This window comes from Platalea leucorodia, assembly GCF_965183815.1.
Source record: "Platalea leucorodia genome assembly, chromosome: 1".
In the NCBI taxonomy this organism is placed as follows: Eukaryota; Metazoa; Chordata; class Aves; order Pelecaniformes; family Threskiornithidae; genus Platalea; species Platalea leucorodia.
This window is the reverse complement of record NC_138823.1, coordinates 65,279,412-65,299,422: the sequence shown is the minus strand read 5'-3', so window position 1 is coordinate 65,299,422 and position 20,011 is coordinate 65,279,412. Positions and strand designations below refer to the sequence as shown.

The following is a 20,011-nucleotide window of genomic DNA, read 5'->3' as shown; positions in this document are numbered from 1 at the left end:
AGCATCTGAACCACAACAAAAATAGGGGAAAGAATGCTGAAAAGTAATAAGGAAGAGCGGTGCGGTATAAACCAGCAGCACCTCGCTCGTGGCCGGGCAAAGGCAGGACTTCTTGGGGCGGCTGGGACGTGTTCCCTGCGTGCTCCCGGGCTGCGGCGCAGGACGGCGTGACTCCCCTTTCCCCTGGCATAGCCGAAGTGAAACCTCTGCAGGGCAGGGTATGCCGGGTGACTGATAAACCATCCGTATCAGCCAGCATCTCGGATCTCAAGAGCTGGGTTTCTGCCCTGTTAAAAACCTCAGACCTCAGCCAAAAATGCTCACCGTCAGTTCTAAAATTAGTCTGAGAGGAAACGCAGATATTAGTTGATGGTGTGCTTTCTGCCCTTCAGTATCGCCCTCTTACCTGCTAGCCTGCCCCATCCTGCAGTACTGCGTACTCCAGTCTAATCCTTGGCCATCGCTTTTTCTGAATTATTGGGGAGCTGGTGGAGCTGCGTCTGAAAATATCTAACAACCTGTAAAGCAAGATGAGCTTTGCAGATGAGAAGCTGGATCTCTTATCAAAACAGCATAACTTTTTCTTCCCCGTATCTCATTGCGGCACGTGGCCTTGTGCTGTAAGAAAACCTAAGAGGGTTTGTAGGAGTTGTCTCTCACCTTGCGCCTGCTTTGCCACCACGCTGGGGATCTGCCAAGTGAGGCAGTCGGAGCAGAAAGCAGGGGAGGTGGCGGATAGCATGTGAAGTATAAAAGCTAGACACGCAGGCAGCTAGAACAGGGGGCATGGCTGGTGTGAGACAAATCGTCCTCTGCAAAACAGATACTGGGGTCTCTTTGAACAGCCTGACCTACGCTCGGATGATAAACCTGCTGCTAAGGAAGGTCACGGGCTCGCTGTTGAATGCTCCAGGAGTCCTTTCCTTAGCTAACCACATAGGGGATTAGTACGAAAGGAAGGCTGGTTTTGGCACATGTCTACAATGCAGTTGTAGTGCGTGGATATTAGCTTACGAGGGGTTTTGGTTTGCTGTGCTGGTAGAGCGAAGGGAAGGAGTAAGTTGTGCTTTCTGCCTCCCTGTGAAAAGGATGGATTTTTATCATGCGTTGATAATCTGTGTTTTGTCCATATAGGTTTTACAGTCCAAGTGGTGTTCCACCTCTTCCCTTGACATTTATTCTGCAGCCTGCAAATACATGTAATTGTTTTTTTTTTTTTTTTCCTATTCATTGAGAGTTTTCCTGCGTGCAATTGTATCTGATTGTCGTGATAGACTCCAGTGCTCAGAATGACATAATAATCTCTTTTGGAGCTTGGCGCTCCTGGGGAGGCTGCAGGCGTTGGCCTGTCACCCTCCCATCTTCCCTCAGCCATGTGAGGGACACTTAACTCTTCATCTTTATTTTCTGGTCGGTTGCTTTTCTGTTGCGGTTCTCTGAACCCCTTCCGACTTGTCCATATTTGTACATCTGTGCAGATATTCTGGGGGCATGGAGTACTTTTGTTGGCCCTTCCTTTCACAGGATAATAGACCTCGATTTTTCTGCTGCAAACCTGCTTTTTGCCTTTTTTCCCCTGCTGTGTCCCACTGTATTGTGCTTACTGTGGGCTTTTACATAGTGCCCATTACTACGGTATATGTATTTTGGGGTTTTTATATCTATGTATATGAAATACATAAAAAATAATGTGACCAGCATGGCCATCATGTAAGTGTCTTCTTCAGAGGGGTAGTTTTATTTTTATAATGTGTACTTTTATTTGTGAAAGATAAGCTGAAGAACCTCACCTAGTACGCTCATATTTAACTTGCCGTCTATTGTAACATCTGTTATTTTAAACATTGCTGCTTCCCAGATTTCACCCTCCCACTGCCTGGGTTTTTTGGATCATTTCCCTTCACTTGTCTTAGCCTGCTTTTTTTCCAGAATGAATCTCACTTGATTATTTTCAGACTGCATTTCTATTCTCTCTAAGTCCCTGTGCATTATTTCCTTGTGCCCGTTATTTTTGCAGCTCCTCCAAATGTGATATTTCCTGGAGATTTAAGTTAGCATGCTGTCTAGAGTCTCTTCTGGATCATTAAAGAAAGTATCAAGTGAAATAGGACCTAATACAGGTCTTTGCAATATTGCACCTTCTTCCAATGTTATCCTTTGCTTTTATCGTGATTTATTTGCAGCCAGTTTTCAAATCGAGCCACAGCATTCATCTCAAACTGCAAATCACTCTCAAATGTTTACTAAAAATCAAACTCATCACATCTGCTCCTTTCCCTTCAACTCCTAGTGCTGTAATGCTAGCCAGAAAAGGGGCCAATTTCTAGCCAGTTCTGCTCTTCTGAATAGAAATCACGGTTTCATTGTCCTCGGGCTTATAGCCTGGTTTACTTTATAGGAAGCCTCATGAATTAAAACAGCTGTGCGGCTCGTTCTGAAATTTGGTTTTGTGGAGAAACAGAGCCGGGGAGGAAACAAGTGGAGTTTGTGCGGGGGAGAAAGAGAGGAGAGAGATGCGTGTCTGTGGGGAGAGGGGAGTCACCTTTATCTGCCTGTGTAAGACACGTAACTAAGCAATGGCAATTCGATATATTTCTGAAGAACTGGTTGATTCCCTGAACGTTCCTGTGTTTCTAGACCATGGCTTCCCATATAGTTAAGTGTTTTGTGCTGTCTGGCTTTGCTGTCCTGTGGCCTGCAATGCCATCGATACTTGAAGCTATGGCCGAACTGAAGGCATGAGATGGCATCAGCAGCCACCTCTTGGCTGGGCGCCTTGTAAAATTCCTCCACGTCAGCTGTTGGCCAGGTATCCGTGACGCACAAAAACTATAACACTTTAGGGATGTGGTAAAAGGACCTTTCTCGCTCTTAAGTACAAGAGGTAAACACCTGTTTTGGGTAAGAAACAAAGGAGTTGAGACAAATGTGAGATGACAGGGACAGTAGGATAAAAAGTGAGAGCAGGCTTAGCCAAGAACTCTTTCAATGGGGAATGTGAGTTATGGTCCCTGGAGATCATGCAAAAGGCATCCCATTCATGGCTTTTTGCTTTGACCTGGCCATAATAAAATCTCGAAAGTTTCTGGTGACAGTAATGCCTGCACTGCGCTGGTTAGGGCAATATTTTATACGAGTGATTTAAAAGGATTGTTAGTACCCCCTTTCAGCTGGGGCAAGCGGCTGGAAACAGGCAGAAATAAATTTAATCTCTTTCTCTAAAAAGTCTCTGTCTGTATTATTAGGTTGAATGCCATCTCCTCTTGCTCGTGCCCGCATCCCCTCTTCCCCTCTGGCTTCGCAGCCCAGCCTGGACCACCACCCATGATGGGGAGGATGGCACGGGGCAGCGTTTCAGCCTGGGTGTTGGTATCTGGAGTGCTGGGTCGCTGGCGGAGAGCAGGATGGGGCTAGGGAAAAGCTTAGGCTGTGCTTTGTGCCGGTGAAGAAGTATGAGTTGGCCTGCCGGTGAAAAGCATGTCCGTCCAAATCTTGGGGAAGGTGGGTAGGGGTGTGGTTTTGGGGTTTTTGTGGGTTTTTTTTGGTTTTTTGGGGTTTTTTTTTTGCTAGAAGTGCAGCTTGAGCAGTTAACACAAATATTGCTATTGAGGCTCCTGATCTAAGCTTTTAAAATTATTCCTAGTGTGTTCAGTATTGTTCGTGTGAGACATCAGAGGAATTGAATCTAGCAAGATGCTATGAAGAGATGTTAGAAGCTATGTTTTGTAATAACCTTACAAATTTTCCTGTATTGTACTGACAGCATATGCCTTCAGCATTGTGGCAACTGCAGGCCTAGGTACACCTCACAAATGCCTTCATCATTTTCCTACTCTGTGCCACGTTTTCCACCTGGAAAATCCCTTTTTCTTTGGTGGCTGCAATAAAGCAATAGGGCTAAAAGGATGGTAGCCACCTCTAGGTGTGCAGTCCCAGGCTTGATACTTGCAGTTGCTGGGGCACATGGGACTGGGGCATGTCTCTCTGCTGCCCCCTCCCCCTTCTCCTCCTCCTCTCCCCAAGCACAGACCTAAACTGAACAGTCGAGACCTAAAGACCAAGCCCAGACGTAACCCGTGCCATCTCACGGTTCATTCAGCTCAGTCCTGCTTGCTGAAATGGTGCAGTACGTAGGCTTTCACCAAGTCAGAAAGCATCAAGGAGTATCTGAGGTTGGCAGAGCGACCGGGGAGTCGTGGGCATCTGCCCAGCATCAGGGCTGCACCAGCAGACCACGGAGCAGCCCGGAGCCTCCCGGCTCCGCAGGCCCTGCGAGCAGGGCTGGCGGTGGTCCCCCACCTCCCTCCTCTGCCCGCTCTCCTCAGCGTAGCCAGTAGGCCGGTTCAGTCGCTGCTGAGTGCTGCTACGACCGAATGATTTGTTTTTGCTTTGCTTTATTATTTACTACGATGATCAAAGGAGCCACTCCTTGTGATCGTAAAGAGAAGCCTTAAAAATCTTATTTAAGAGCACAAATATTTTGGGCTTTGACAGATATGCTTTGAAAATAACACAGATGTGCAGTGTCAGATTTCACCGCTGCATGCAGTGTCTTTGTTTCAAACTGTAAATTTGGCTAGTAGTGCTGGGCATGTGCTTTCCCAAAGCCTTGTCCCCTGCAACACAGGAAAAACAAGTTTCTGGGTCATGGGGTTTTTTTCCTCCTGAATTTACCCCCTTAGAGAGTTTGAAAGGAAAATGATCTTAGCAGAGTGAGCACTCAGCCCTGCAACGCTGCAAATCTATGGGTTATTTTTAATGTAATTACCTCGAATTAAACAAAAGCTTAAGAATTTTTTGCTTGAATTGAAGGCTTGGCTCGGTAGACTTTATTTGCAGTGAAACTCCAGCCGAAGACATGCTTCTTCCATTGCGCCGTGCAGAATAATGCCCGTGGCACTGCGCTGCGCTAACGAACAGCGCCTGATTTTCTGAAGCGCTGGCTTTTACGAGTTGATGTGAGAGGATATGCAGCTCTAGAGCAGTTCACTCCTTTCCCATTCTCACCCCTCCTACGGATGCGGTGATCACTTTGGACTGGTGACATTTTAGATGGAGCATGGTCTCCTTACACTTGCCTGGCAGTGGCTCATTAACTGCATGTTAATTGAAACTGAAAGTTTGTCAGATGATTCAATTCAGTTACATGTTAAATGGGTTCAGTGCAGTAAGCGTTACTGCTGTGGCGAAAATCTCTGTGGAAATGATTTGTGAACTGATTTGGAGGGATTCAACGGCTTCATCAGTGGCTCTGAGAGGTCGGCATCAGGAGAGCAGGCAGAGGTAGCCATGCTCCCAGCAAAACAAATCCTACTCTTCTCTTTCCCCTTAAATGGCTTTAATTACTGCCCAGTATGTTCCCTTTCAACGGGATGTGTTAGGTAGATAAATTTACCCTGGAGAGCTGAGAAGCGAAGAAGAAAATGGGAAGAATTGAAAGTCGGGTTTGAATTCTGTAATCCAAATGGCTGAAAAACGTTGAATTCCTTACCTCTCAGCGGACCGAGCGGTGATAAAATTTTCCTAAAGTTTGACTCAAACGTAGAAGTATGTTAAAAAAAAATGTATCTGCTTTAAACTAACGGATGGAAAATTCAAAATTTACATCCTCCATAACTCATCTTTTATACTTGGTCACTGCAAAAGTCCCTCTTAAGTGAAAAATTTATTCTGTATGCTGTACCTGCTTATATGCTTGGTTTCTGTGTGGAACCAATTTTTATTGCTGAGTTATAAACCCTTTGAAAATAGGGGCTTGTAATGGAAGCGGTGACAGACCTTTAACTAGGTCAGTCTTATCTGGCTCTGTTACCTTTGCTTTTGTTAAAGAATTAAATGGTTGCATATTTGTTTATTTTTCTTGCAGTCTCAGAATTTTAACATGGGCATATTATTGAATTGTTCTTTCTTCAAAATGTCATGAACATGCAGCATTAGAGAGTTTATCCAGACTTCTCAGTCATCTTTAAGAGTAAATTGAACTGTTGTGTCTTATTTCAAGATTTTGTTGCTTATACAGTACATTGAGTCTGTAGCATGTCATTACGATACTAATACCAAAGTTTGCTTTTTCTCCTGCTATCTGACTCTAATTTTGACTTATGCTCTGTCCTTTGGGCTCCTTTCTGCATAAAATGACAACAATGTTTTTTTGTTTGTCCCATTCAGATGAAAAGCCATACCACTGCAACTTTTCTGAAGAGGAAACCCCAATGGTAACATCTCAGTTGGATGAACTCCCGAAGCTGGGAAGCCGCAACACCAGAGAAAACGAGGCCAGGGAATCTAAACCAGAGACTCCTGCCCTGGTGTCAGCACTGGAGAATGTCATCAAGGAGCCCTTTTCAAAATACCAAGATCTAAAAGGTTCTGCAGACATAAAGATGCCAGCATTTCAGCACAGCCAAGGGTTTCCTTGCTCCAGTCACATTGCTAGCTTTGCTTCGGGTGTGGGCCAGACATCTTCAAACATGGTCATGGACTTGAAAACGTCACTTGAAGCGCAGGCTAGTCACGCTAGAGAAAATTTGCTAGACCTGAACAGGGAGCATCCTCTGACAGAAAAAGGTGCTGAAGCTCAAGAGGTAGCTCCACTCGATTTGAGTGAAAAATCAACAAGGGATAATTCATGCAATAAAAATCTGAATACATCCTTGCAGGCTGCTTTAATTGTCTACCCGTGTCCTTTCTGCAGTCACAAGACCTACTACCCTGAAGTCCTGTGGATGCACAAAAGAATTTTGCACAAAATCAGCTGTAACTCGATGGTCCCCCCTTGGGTTCAACAAAACGGATTCAAGAGTATTAAAAACAACCTGGTCTTTCTGGCGAGGAGTGGGCGTACTGGCCCCCCTCCTGTTCTTGGCGGTAAGGAATGCCAGCCTTTGCCCGTTGCCAGATTTACGCGCACTCAAGTGCCAAGTACGTTGCCAGGGTCCAAAAGCAGCTCTCTTTCTGTCGGGATGACTGCAAAGTCTGGGAGTACGCATCAGTCAAAGGACGGTCTTGCCTTCGGCCACTGTGGTCCACGCTTATCAGGTCTGGATGGGTACAGACAGCCCAAGTTAAACCATTCCCAGGAGCAATACAGCATAGCAGCACAACAAAAAAGTAAATATGAAGCAAATTCCAAACTTATGCAAATGGGAGCCTATAGCAGAAGCGTAACGCCTACTCAGACAGTCATATCCAGGCCTAGCACACAGTCTACCAACAGTAAGCAAGTGGAAAAGTATGTGGTTCCCCAAGGAAGTACTGGTTTTGCCCCTCCAGGTAAGCACTGTGCGTCCGACTCCGTGAAGGCCAAATTCAACCCACCGCCGCAGTATCATCCTCTGTGTAAAAGCGAGCAGTACACTAAACACGAAGAGCCATTGGTGCCTCAGAGGGAGGCTCACGTGAAGGCTGGGAATGAGATGAGGACATTGGCAAACTGCACAGCGGTAGCACGAGTGAGTCCACTGCTGCCGCCCCAGCCTAGCGCCGCGGGAGTTTCTCCGGCTTTACACTCCAGCAAACAGGATCCGGGATCAGACGGGCATGAGAAACGTTTGGACATTTTAAATATCTTTAAAACATACATTCCAAAGGACCTTGCTTCGTTGTACCAAACCTGCGGTGCCAACAGCCCTGTCCTGGATCACGCAGGTAAGATTTTTACAAGCCCTTCCGTAGCTGAGGACGCGGCTTGCTCGTTCCTGCCTCGTTCGGAAGCACGACATGCTGTTTCACAGTTTCTTCCTTTTCTCCCTTTAACAGCTGGGATTACAAGTTCATTGTTTTTATCATTTCTGGATAGGCTTGAATAGGTTTGTTTACTGATCTCCTAACATTGCAGAATCCCCCCCCTCGTGCACTGTGTGACATTTCTGTCGCAGGTTAAATGTATCTCGTTCCACCTGGAGTATTGCTGTTCCTTTGTCCCCTCGCTTCAAGCAGGCTAAAGTTACACAGATGTGCTGTCACACGAAGATCCCCCTGATATGCTGGTGCTGGCACACATCATAATCTTTTTGCTTCGGGCAAAATAAACATCCTCTGGGGCTTATCTGTGATGTTATTTTGGGGGTTTTCTTCAACTTCGTCTGCAAACGAGTCTTCCAACAACAGAGGGAGATAATTACTTGTCGGTGTCCTTTTGTCTTTCTTGACAAAAGTCTTAAGATCTTCCTTGTCCGTATCAAAGACTGCTGTCGTATTTTTCAAATGATTATTTTGATCTGTTTTTATGTTTATAATTAAAAAGAGGTAGGGCCAAATATGTGCTTGCTAATTCACATAAGCAGGAAAGGCAGTTGTGCAAATAGCTAGTTTAAAAGTTCAGGGACTAAAAAAGTATCAGGGTTGTTCTTCTGTCTCTTGCCAGTCAAGTGCCACGTAAAAAGAAGGGCGGGGGGGGGGGGTGGGTGGGGGAGAAACCTTTGTATTTGCATTTGAAACCTTACTCTTTTGACTATCTGCCAGAATTAGTTTGTCTCAGTGGAAACTGAAAATCACACTGATTTATTACTCTTGAGATGGGGGTGTGTGTGTGTAGGGGGGGAGAATGGGAGCCATAGTCCCAGCTCTCACCATTTGTAAACCATCCCGTTTTTTTGTACGCTGCCTCTCTTAGAAGTTGTGCAAGAACTGAACTCCACATGGAAAGAGCACACGTTCCAGTCCGGTGTTTGTGTCCTCACCTGACACAATGCTCTCTGTTTTGTCAAAAGCATGTGTGAAATGGAGCTTGTGACCCCCTTTTGCAAGTGGGATGAAACCCGGGACATTTGGAAGCTGGTAATCTAAGGACAGCTGTGGTCTACTGCCCAGAAGGCGTGTGCAAGTTGACCACTCTGGCAGCTGTGAGGCAAGGAAGGAGCCATAGTATTTGGTCAGGTCTTGGTGGAAGGCCTCTTGGAGAAGACGGGAAGGCAAAATCTATCTGAAATAGTCCATGAGGTGCACCTTTCAGCCACTCCATTGTCAGTTTTGCTCAATCATTTAAAAAGTAATGCTGCGTAGGAGCCGGCTGTTATTTATTACTATTGAGTAGATTGTTTTGCAGGTGGCTAGAGGCTGCATGATGATCGCAACTAACATCAGGCTCCTGGTTTTTGTTAAGGAGGCAGAGGAAGACGTGCTCGGTTTCTAAAACTGCGGGGTCAGCGTTCCTGTTTTTGTCCAGCCGACTTTGCTTTTGCCATCCCGACTCTGCTTTTGCCATCCCAGTGCCTAGGAATGTTGTCCAAAGTTTCTCCCTGCTCGCTTCCTGCTCTAAATACCAGTTAATTGTTCCACCATCAGCTTGGGCTACCTTCACATGGGTGCCCTCCTTGGTGTCATTTAATAAGCCATTGTGTCAGCCTGCTCAGAGGAGTCTTATTGATCCAGTGAGCTCCCAGCCGTGTTAAGCGGGGTGGAGAGAAACAGTAAAAGCCAGGAACTAGAAGCTGACTTAGTGAATGCAAGCACCTGAAAAACCATGAGGAGCACTGGGGCAAAGTAAAGTAGGGGCAGGGTTTCCAGTGAAGTCTCTGTTTACCTGCTTTTTAAAAGAGGGATTTTACTGCCAAAGTGGTTTTGCTGGGCAGTGATTTCCAGAGACACTTTAACTGGGAGTTATTTAGTGCTCATCTCTGCTTTGAAATCTCTTCTTTCATTCCAGGTGTTTTACAGCAATCAAGTTTTCAGAATTTGAAACTTTGTTTTTTATGTAGCTTGTCTTTATTTTATATACAACTTCCACGTTGTTGATGGTTCTCCAAACCAATTGGCATGATGGCTGTTTTTCATAGCACTAAAATAAAAAGCTGCTGCAGGCAAAAGGAACAAGATCCTACCAACTGTGAATAGAGGAGGGTAAATGAACCTTGTCTGAAATAACACATGGCCCTAGACTGAGCCCTCTCAGTCAGTATGCATCATACAATTAAGTCTTACTATGGCAATGTGAATATGGCAATCGTGACATAAACAACAACCAAAAATCCCACTTAGGTATATTATTTGTCACGTGTTTTCTTTTCCCAAGTGAATGTTCCCGATAGGCTCTACTGGATGTTTGGTATATTACCTCTTCTTGGATCGCAGTAGAATATTTCTGTGTGTGGTATGGCAGTGTTCAACTTCCCTTAGAGTGACTGGATTTATTGCTGGGATCCTTTCTTTTACACTTGTGTCTATTCCAGTGTGGTCTTGGAAGAGAGAGTTGTTGTACATACTGTTGTTATACAGCTGCAAACACAAAGCTTGCTGTGCTTAGGCTAGGTTTGTTTCACACTGCCCAATCTTCCCAAACGCTTGTAGAGAGAATCTTATTGTTATATTTAATAGTGGTTATTTGTTTTATTCATGATATTTACATGACTCACCATATTAGGAAAGGATGGGTTATGGCAGCAGATGCACTCTTTCCCTGGGGCTCCTTTGAGACCAGCTTTGAGCATCCGTTTTGCAGGAGCTCCCATTCAGATCCTCACGTTCGTTTACCTTAATTTGCTAACACCTGTAGTCATCCCCCCTCTTTTGTTCACATATAGGATAACCTGAGTGATGACTCATAGGGGTATTGCCTTGCGGCAGTGGTGCCCATCGCTCAAAGCTCTGAACTATCAAAAGCCTTATGGTGCTCTTTAGGAAATGCAGCAGTGGCAAATATACCTGGAAGCAATCCATTTTTTCCACCTGCTTTTTAAATAACTATGATGAAGTGAGTGCCAGGGAAGGGTTAGAGGAAAGTCCTAACCTGCTCACCTTCGATGTTTGTACAGGGTACGCTGGCTTACAACAGCGTCCTCAACCTGCCTCATGCACGACTCAAGTGGGAGCAGTGTTTCCATGAAGGCTGTCGGATCGGGCCCAAACGGCTGCCGAGACAAGCGTATTCACCTTTCACAGAGGGAGACCTGGAGTATAGAGAGATTAAATGTCTTTCCAGAAGCGGCAGAAAACCACCTGAGGAGCCCAGGTCTCCCAGCCTCCATGGGAGCCGCTCTGCCGTGAGCAGAGCCCTGCCCTGCCTGTCCCTGCCTGGCTGGCGGCCGGCACGGCCGTCTGGCAAAGGCCACGTCTGGTCCCTCAACACGCTTCGCTCAGCTTTGCTTTCGAACTTGCAGCTGTAGTTCTGGCCAGTGAGGGGGAAATGCTAGTAACAGACAAGAAAATCTGCTTTAATCTTGACTGCCTTACAAGGCAAATCTGTCTCATTATAGTACGGTGAAGCTCTCATTGAAATTTATGTGATTTTGGTTCGGTTTTTGTTGGTTGTATTTTTTTTGTTGTTTTTTTGGTTTTGTTTTGTTTTGGGTTTTTGTGTGTGTGTGGGGGGGGGGTGTGGGTATATGTGATCTGGATTTGCCCCTAAATCATGATCTCGTATTTGACTGCCAGGAAATTAATTGTTGGGAGTGAGTGTGTTCAGCTACATTATACAGACTGTGCTGCCATCTGCAGGAGGTGCTATTATAAAAAGAGAAAACAATTCGTGCGTGGGTTTTTGTTTTTTTTTTTTTTTTTTTTTTATTGCAGCCAGACATTTCTTTTCAATATATGCTGTGGTAAAAACCATTGCAGGACGCTTGGTGCCATACCAGCAGAGTAAATGGCAGCCCGTCTTCTTTTCCATTCATTTTCAGGTACAGCATCTGTATTTTGGATGAGCCCTCTGGCATCCTGCAGTTGATTTTTCAACTGGGGGGGGTTGTTGCCACTTTTTCACAATTTTATGCTTTTTAAATGCTGTAACAGGGGAGCAAAAAATGAAAGAAAAGCTGAAACTTCACTTCTGCTGACAACCCCCTGAGAATTTCTTTAAAAGCCAAAGTGTTCCAGTGGCAAATGGAAACATCAACTCTTTCCTTCTGAGGAGGGCGTTTTACCAAAATAGAAAAGATGATGTTTGAACGTATTTTTTTTTTAATAATAAAAAAGCCCAATAAAAGTCAAATGTGTCTTTTTTGATCAGCAGCAAAAAGACAAAGACCAGCCCTTTAAGTCAGATGCTGTAAACTGACCTTTGGAGAAAAAGGAGAGGTTTGAGCGGTTTTCCACAAATGCTAATGGCCTAGAAAACATGTTTATCCAGGGCTGGGGGAAGGCTGCTGCACTGCTACCAGCTCAAAATGTCCGGAATGACACTTTCATTCACAGATGTCTTTCGTCTGTGCCTCAGAGGTCCGGGGTCAAAGCAGCACCGGCAGGCAGGTAGGCAGGGGCGAAAGGTTTGATCAGTCTGTGATGGCTCCACTCGCTCTGCATTTGTCTCTGAGGTATTGCCGCCCGGGGGGGACAGTCGGGCTCTGGTCCTACTCACTTCCTATTATCCATGTGACTTGTCTCCGCCACGCTGGAGTCACTTTGATTTGCCTGATGTACTGCTTGACAAAGCTGGGTGATGGCTGGGAAGTGGATCCAGCTGCTCTGAAAAGCGCACACCTGACATGCCAGTCCTGGTGCGGGCACATCATGGGGAGCATTTTTTAATTCAATGTAATTTATGCATTCTTGCAGTCCTGTGTGTGCCTGGCCTGTCAGCCAGTGCCTAGATGAAGGCTGACAGTTGTCATCCAGGGCCTGAAGGTAGCCTCACATAATGACACATTAGACATACTAATGATGTTTTCTTCTGGCATAATGTTTTCTTCTCAACTTTCCTCTCTCCTCTCCCCCCCCCCCCCCCCCCCACCCCCTCCTCCCTCCCTCCCTCCCGACTACAGGGATGCTCAGGACACAAACACGCCAAGGAGACTGCGTCTGCAGAGAATGTGGAAAATGCTTTACCCAACCCAGTCACCTCAGGACTCATCAGAGGTCCCACGCAGGTACCTTTTCACACTTGCTCTTGCTTTCTCCCTTTCCTGCTTGCCTGCTTTTGCATCCAGCTAACAAAATGCCAAGAATTACGTTTCACATACCATGTTAACCTAAGTAATTCCAGTACCTAAATCTAATAGACAGGTTTTTTATTTTTACGACTCTTGCTCTTGTTCTCCGGATATTGCTTACCTGATCCCTGCCCGAACTCCATAAAATTGCAATGCATTTAAGATAAGTCTGTTTGCAAATCTTTTATTTTAATTAGAGAGTAGGGTACTCAGAAATGAATATGCTAATGAATTCTGTTGCCACCAGCACAAATTGAAATCAAAGTACCCCTTTCAGCACAACATAAGGCTTTGTTTTGCCTCGTCGTTGCTGTTGACAGGAACATTTTTCGGAAAATTAGATTTTTCTGCAGACCGGTCAGCCCTAAAATGGGAAATCCCTACCAGCCGTTTTTAACCTGGCGCGGGCTGTGGTTGAGGCTGTAGGAGGCTAAAGCCATCGGTGTCGAGAGACCTCCTGAGCATTGCACGAGACAGTGAGACTAGCGGGTTCCTCCTGAAAAGTGTGAATGATGCATACATAAGCCAGTCTGATGCAAAATGACAGAGGCCAAATGGTAAGTAATGCAAGAAGAGGGTCCCTTTACACATACACTGATAATTAATGTTGTCAGTGATTGCTTTCTTCAGCGCTGAAGTCTGAATTAAAAAGGGCAGTGGCCCTAGGCTGCCATTAGCACACTCTCTTACAGTAAGTGTTACGGTAAATTGGTATTTTCCGGCCACAGGCTAGTAGCTGGTGTCTTTTTTTGAACGTGGTTAATCTGTAATGGTCTCAAATAATGTACACACACTAACGAAGCTTGAATGTTCATCTGTTAACAAGCCCCCTTGTTCCCACAGTGGTATTTGAGTCTAATGGACTCCGAGGTACTGAAGTTCACACCACCTCCGCAGATGCCCCAAAACAAGTATGTTTTACAATTAATTGGATGTTTGGTTTTTAATGTGGTAGCTGGGAAAAAGTTGCACAGTGATACTCATCACTAAAGCGCTGACTGTTTTATAACATGTATAAATAATAACGGTGTTGTTTGACTTTTAGCTCTTAAATTTTTTAAGCGTTTTATCAAAGTCTGTTATATGGAGAGTCAGTTAATTGTAGAGCAGGTAGTTAGTGTTTAAATAAACATGTTACCAGCTTACTGGGGAGTGGGTGGGATAGGTAACTGTAATGCACAGTGATATATAATGGTGAGATAGTACATAAAGAATTCTTAGAAATAATTTGCTTTTACAACTAACATGTTTTCTGCTGCAACAACACAATTAACCCTTAGTCTGTATTTTTCTGAAGAGTATTCGTACCCTGATAGCCAGTATCTGGCCTTTGAAAGGCCCTCATCTTCCAGTTTCTGTGGACTCTCTGTGGTGGTGTGCTTTCCTGTTTCCTAGTATACAGAGTTTCCTGTCTTAACAAACACGTCTCAGCACTCTGAATTATGTATGACAAAGCTGTTACATAGAAAACCATTAAACTGAATTTGTTTTGCGTATCTTACGTCTTTGGAAACCAGTGTCATAACCTGGACCTTCCCACTCCATCTTCCCGCTTGGCAGGTGGGTTTCAGGGCACACCTTCTCATGGCAGTTTTCTTTCATTGTGAAACTGCCTCCAGCATCACTCACTTTTTCTTTCATCCATGTTTTTAGTTTAATTTTGACTACAACACTTTTGCTGTCCTCTCTCTTACTAGACGACTGCAGATGCTTTCGGCCACGCTTACAGAATGCATCTCCATTCTAGTTCTGCCTTCATGAAGTTTAGGAGTTGGTTTCTACTTGCTCAGTAAACATCCTCACTGGGCACCACCACATCTCATAGTTCGTACGCTGAGTAGTTCATATGCTGCACCCTTCATGGAGACTCTTAGCACCTTGTTTATTGCACTTGCATCTTTCTGGCCCAAAGGCTACGTGGAGAACCCAGCTGCTGCCACAGGAGTATCTGAGTTGCTGTCAGGCTGTAGGAGTGGCCAACAACTCTCCTCATAAAGTTTTCAAGATGGCATAGCACTCAGTAGTTGTTGTTGTGGGCAGCGTTTGCTTTGCTTTTCTGGGATAGTAGCAGCAAAGTTATGCTATAGTTAGAGAACTAGATGAAAGTGCTCTCCTTATGATGCTTATGCAATAAAATTGTGCAAGGACATACCTCTCAGTAGAAGTATGTGACAGAGTGAAACACTGCAGCTCTGAAAACTAGCTCAACTAGTCTTTGGTTCTCATTGGTTTAGTAATGTAGAGTCAGTAAACCTAAGCATGTTTAAAATGCTCTTTAATCTTTTCATGCTCATGATTTTATCTCATGTGTAGTTGAGATTGGATTCTGAAGGCACCTGGGCTTTTTTCCTCTAAAAGACAATGTAAGGTCAAAGTCGGAAATACATTTCCAAAAAATTCTGAAATGGTCATTATCTACCCAAAAAGAGATGTGGCAGCTCAGTCCACATCTGGACTCTTTTTGTAATTTGGGTTATATTACTGCACAATAAATTTACTCATAATCTTGGCTTTGTAAACTACTGCCATGCCAGAATTTATTGACTAACGTCATCCACGGCAAATGTAGTTTGCTCTTGCATTCTCAGTCCGCGTCAATCTGTCTTCAAAGTATTTGATTAAATTACAGCATCTCTCAGTACAGCAGAATACTGAGTAGGGGTTAGCTTCCTGAATCGCTTCGTCTCTTGCCCGTCAGTATTTCTTCCACAGAAGCAGCAGTATGATCACTTCTCCAGGAGATAGTTCCCTGTCTTTTGTCTTGTTTTCTCCTCAGTATCAGCCTTTGTCTCGGTTTGTCAGCACCTGTGTCAGTTAGGATTATTCAGTTGTCTGCCGTTTTGCTCGTTCGCATTGCGTGCGGGCTTTGCGCTCCCCCAGAAGACTCCACCTGCACAGTCCCTGGGCGTTAGGCAGGGAATACGCTCATTTCTACCTGCAGCCGTAGGGGCCTTTAGAAGCACAGAAATGAGTTCGCACCGGGAACGATGCCTGCAGCATTCTGGTAACATTACAGTTTCCCACTTTAAACATTGTCACTCTGTGTCTTCATTTCATTTCTTAATTGGGGACAGATCTATTCATGAGAGTTTACAGTGTAAAGTCAGTTCAAGTTACAGAAGTGCCGTGCACATGCTCCGAGCAAGAAACAATAGTTACCGCGTATGGTAGCTTGAGAATGAAAGGTTGTTGTTTTTTTTTTTTCTTTTTTTATGTTAAGTGGAAATGATTCACTTTACGTAATGTTTCCTCCTTGCAGGTAAAATGTCTTCCCCTGAGTAGTCGGCTAAACAGTAAAAATATTAACATTAGTATTTCACAGTTCCCCCATTCCCTTCAGTAGTCAACTAGAAGATCATCTCTAAAGGTTTCCTTTGTGAAAGAATGTTAGGTAGGGCTTTTAAAGTCCCCCAGCATAGTAGCTTACAACAGCGCTACATTATATAGCAGTTTTCTCACAGAATAATTTTAATTCTGCATGTTAAAAATAGGGTTTACAGCCAGGCTTTTTCAAAAATAAGCCAGCTAAATCTATATTTAGGTGTCTAAATAAGAAACCTACTTTAGGGTAATGAACCACCAACCGGAGATGCAGGTGTTCAGCATCGCTGAAAAGTAGGCCACCTATAGGGGCATGCAAAGAAGACCACACACACCCAGTTTTGATAATCTTAGCACTGGGCTGTGTTTCATGCTTTGTTATCAGCACCAATGAAATACAAACAAAATGTAGGAAATAAGATGTTCATCTCCTTCATAACGTATTTACTGTGGTTTCTTATTTCTACCTGAATGCTTTAAAAAAAAACAAAACAAAAAAAAAAAAAAAAAACAAAAAAAAAAAACCGAGAAGGACATTTTTACATTGAATGAATTTCCTGTGAACTCTGGAATATTTTCTACTCTTCTTTGTCTAAAGGACAAAAAATGCTCATTATATACCCCGAGTCAATACAATCTGTGCAAAGTCATGTAGATTCTCTTGAAATGGTGCCATATTAAACATACTGAATATTCTGAATATTTTTATAAATGCTAAATATCCCAATATATCCATAATTAAGCTTGCTTATCCACAATGAATATGTATCTTAATTTGGAATACACTAAGCAGCATCCAAAGACCTGATTTAGTAGGCATGAATTCGGGGAGCGCACTCCAATTGCTTATACATGGCAAGACAAAAGCTGGCTCCCCTTCGGAAGGGTCCCTGCGACCGCATGTACCTCGAAGCTGCTGGAGCTCCCAAAGCAAAGCTCTCCTAAACCATGGGCTCATTTCAGAGACGCTGCCTGATGCTGCAACATTGCAACCAGCAGCCCTATTCCCACGTGCATTCAGTCAGTCTCTAGCCTGCTTTTGCAAAATGGTGACAGCAGTGGTAGCAATTTCTAATACATATGCCTTGTGTTTAACTTCTTCTGTTGCATTTTTAAGAATGTACAAAAACTTGGCCCGCTTTAAGAATATAGTTTGTCCTCTATCAGTGCTTTGTCAAACAATCTGGTCTAAGAATTTTAAGGGACAAGTAATTGGGTGTTCAAAAGGCATGATTTACTGGTTAGCAATGAGGAAGAGTTGTGTTTAATTGAGAATATATATACGTGAAGCATATTTGCAGTGATGGAGCCAGAGACACCAAGTTCTCTGCCTTTTGCTTGAGTGAAATGAGCAAAACCCCCAAAACTCCAGCCTTTGACCTCTCTGGAAAAACGGCCTTTTACTCATGGAAAATCAATTAAAAGCTAAAGCCCAGAAAAAAGAAAAATGAACTGTTGGTATTATGGATACCTCTGGCTGAAGCTTTCCGCATGCCGGAAAGCAGTGAAGGTCCTTTTCTGTGAGGGCTGTGGACACCACAGTTCTTGGGCCTCGGTCACTGAAAAGAGAGGTGCGCAGTAGGCCCTTTGTGACGGGGGTAAACCACCTTCATTAAGGAGTCCATAAGCCTTAATTTTCTCCACTATAACTATTTTGAACTATTTCTTGTAGTGTTCAATTCTTGAGATAGAATAAATGTGAATAGTCAGAATTTGGGGGATAGACAGACTGGAATAAACCATCAAGAAAACAATATATATATTGCAGAGGGGCTTGAGGGAAAGGCTGGGGGCATCTGTTACCTCTAATCTTTTTATAGACCAGCTACAGTATAGCCCTGCTTGTCCTAAAGCAACTCTGGAGAGAAGAGGAGGAGCAAAAAAAAAAAAAAAAAAAAAAAGACTACTAAAAAGTTATTTAAACCATTGGTTTCTGGGTTTGATTGGGTTTTTTTGCGTTTGAAATTTTAGCACTGTCTGTTAGAAGTCCTATTTATGACATTTGTTCATATGAAATGTCTTGCCCCAGTTCCTTGCAGAGTTTCTTCTAAAGATCATGATTAATAGTTCAGTTCTCATTATTGCAAATGTTATTTTTAAACAGTTATTCTGAGAACAAGAATTCCATTAATCAAAATAATAGATAATGAACAAATAAATGGCAACGTAATTTGTCTCGTTCATACATATGGAGATTATAATGCAAACAATCAAGGAATCATGGAGGCTGCTGCACTGGCATCTGAGTAATATGCATGTACTGTATGTCCGTTAGTTTATGAGCATTATAGACAGGATCAGCATCTGTAGTTTTTGTCCCAACACTTTCCCCTTGCCAGCAAACTGGAGCGGTATCTGTGCTCCAAACCGATCACTGCAATTTGTTTCAATGTCGAGCGATAATCTGTCTCCAATATATTAACATGCACACAAACTGGTTTTTTTTCCTGTTAAGTGGTGAAAAGCCCTAGAAGTTGGTACGAAAGTAGCTTTTGGCATGGAAGCTATAGGTTTCACTTAAAAAAAAATCTGCTGTTTTTCCCATTTAAAATGCTGAAAGTGAAGAAAGCCTAGTTTTAAAAATGGTAAACGCTCCACTTCAGGAAGAATTCAATCCAGCGATGAATCAGCTGGTTCAAAATCTGACCGGCCCCTTAGGCCGGTGCGAGTACAAGGGGGCGAGCCACTGGGTAGGTTTTGGCACGCGTGAAGCTCAGGTGCTGTTTCCCGGTGAAACTGGGGGCACAGCCATGCATCAGAGGGGTCCAGGCACCCACCCACCCGCTGCCCCGACCCCTCTGCGCCTCCCTGCCGGGTGGGAGGAGGATGGATTACCCCTTTCATGGGCCTGTGGACCTGCTGGGCACGCCTCGGCCGCCCAGCGCCCTGCAGGCTATCCATCCCAAAAAAGCACCCCTAACGACACCCCTTTTTTCAGTGCTTACCCAGGGAAACTGGGGCGAGGCGCCCGCCATCTCCTCCTCTCCCTCCTTCCCTCCTCCCCCAGCTCGGCGAAACCCTGCCACGCTCCCCCGTGTACGTAGAGCCGGTTCGATATGAGACGTTTTAATGATGAATGCCTCCTCCTGGAATTGTGGCTCTGTCTCTCCGGCATGATGCAGCCGTGCAAAAATGTAAAGCATCTTTCTTGGTTTACTGCAGGAAATTCAGCATCCAACTAAGGAAGTTTTATCACATCTCTCATTCAGTTACTGTTTCCTACATTTCAAATATACTGCCGTCTGTACAGCAGCTTTTTTTTTCTTTAATTTTGTTGCAAATCTTTCCGACTTAAACCAAACTTTGACTGGTAAATGTCATGAATCTTGGGCCAGGTTTAATTAGGAATTTTCTAAATCTATTAACAAAAGAGATGCACTTAATACATTATGTCAACCAGAGCTGGGCTTTCTTTAGCTATTTCGAGGGCTGCCATAGGCACAGCTTGAAACTTGCTTGGATTTTACATGGGTGCCGTATTTTATGTTGCATTAATTTAAAATGGTCTGTTTCACTTCATCAAGACTTTAGCTTAAGGATAATGCATTTATGTAAGATTAATCTTGCCATGTTGTTTTAGGATCAGGATTGTAAACTGCATTGTTCCGACAGTGATGTTCTAAATGTCATTTTAAAGCTTTTCTTGGGAGCTGCAGGCTCCCACTTATTCATGATGTTATCTTTAATTTCACTTGATTTTAGAATATCCCTGCTATTTTTTTCAACATGGTAATTATTCATGAAAATTGGCTAAAAAAATAAAAGGAAGATGACAAGGGGGGAAAAAAAAGCTGCCTTAGCATTTGACAGACCTGTGCAAGAATTCA

General features: G+C 44.0%; 1 protein-coding gene across 2 annotated transcripts in view; it reads left to right on the top strand.

Annotated features, from left to right (window-relative positions):
- The window catches only part of ZNF516 (zinc finger protein 516), a 106,096-nt gene that overhangs the window by 85,519 nt on the left and 566 nt on the right, over positions 1-20,011 (top strand). For both annotated transcript variants that reach the window (XM_082310936.1, XM_082310937.1), the window contains exons 3-5: positions 6,169-7,647; positions 12,696-12,800; positions 13,707-13,774. In XM_082310936.1, coding sequence (XP_082167062.1) covers positions 6,169-7,647; positions 12,696-12,800; positions 13,707-13,774 — 1,652 coding nt within the window. The remainder of the gene's footprint in view (positions 1-6,168; positions 7,648-12,695; positions 12,801-13,706; positions 13,775-20,011) is intronic.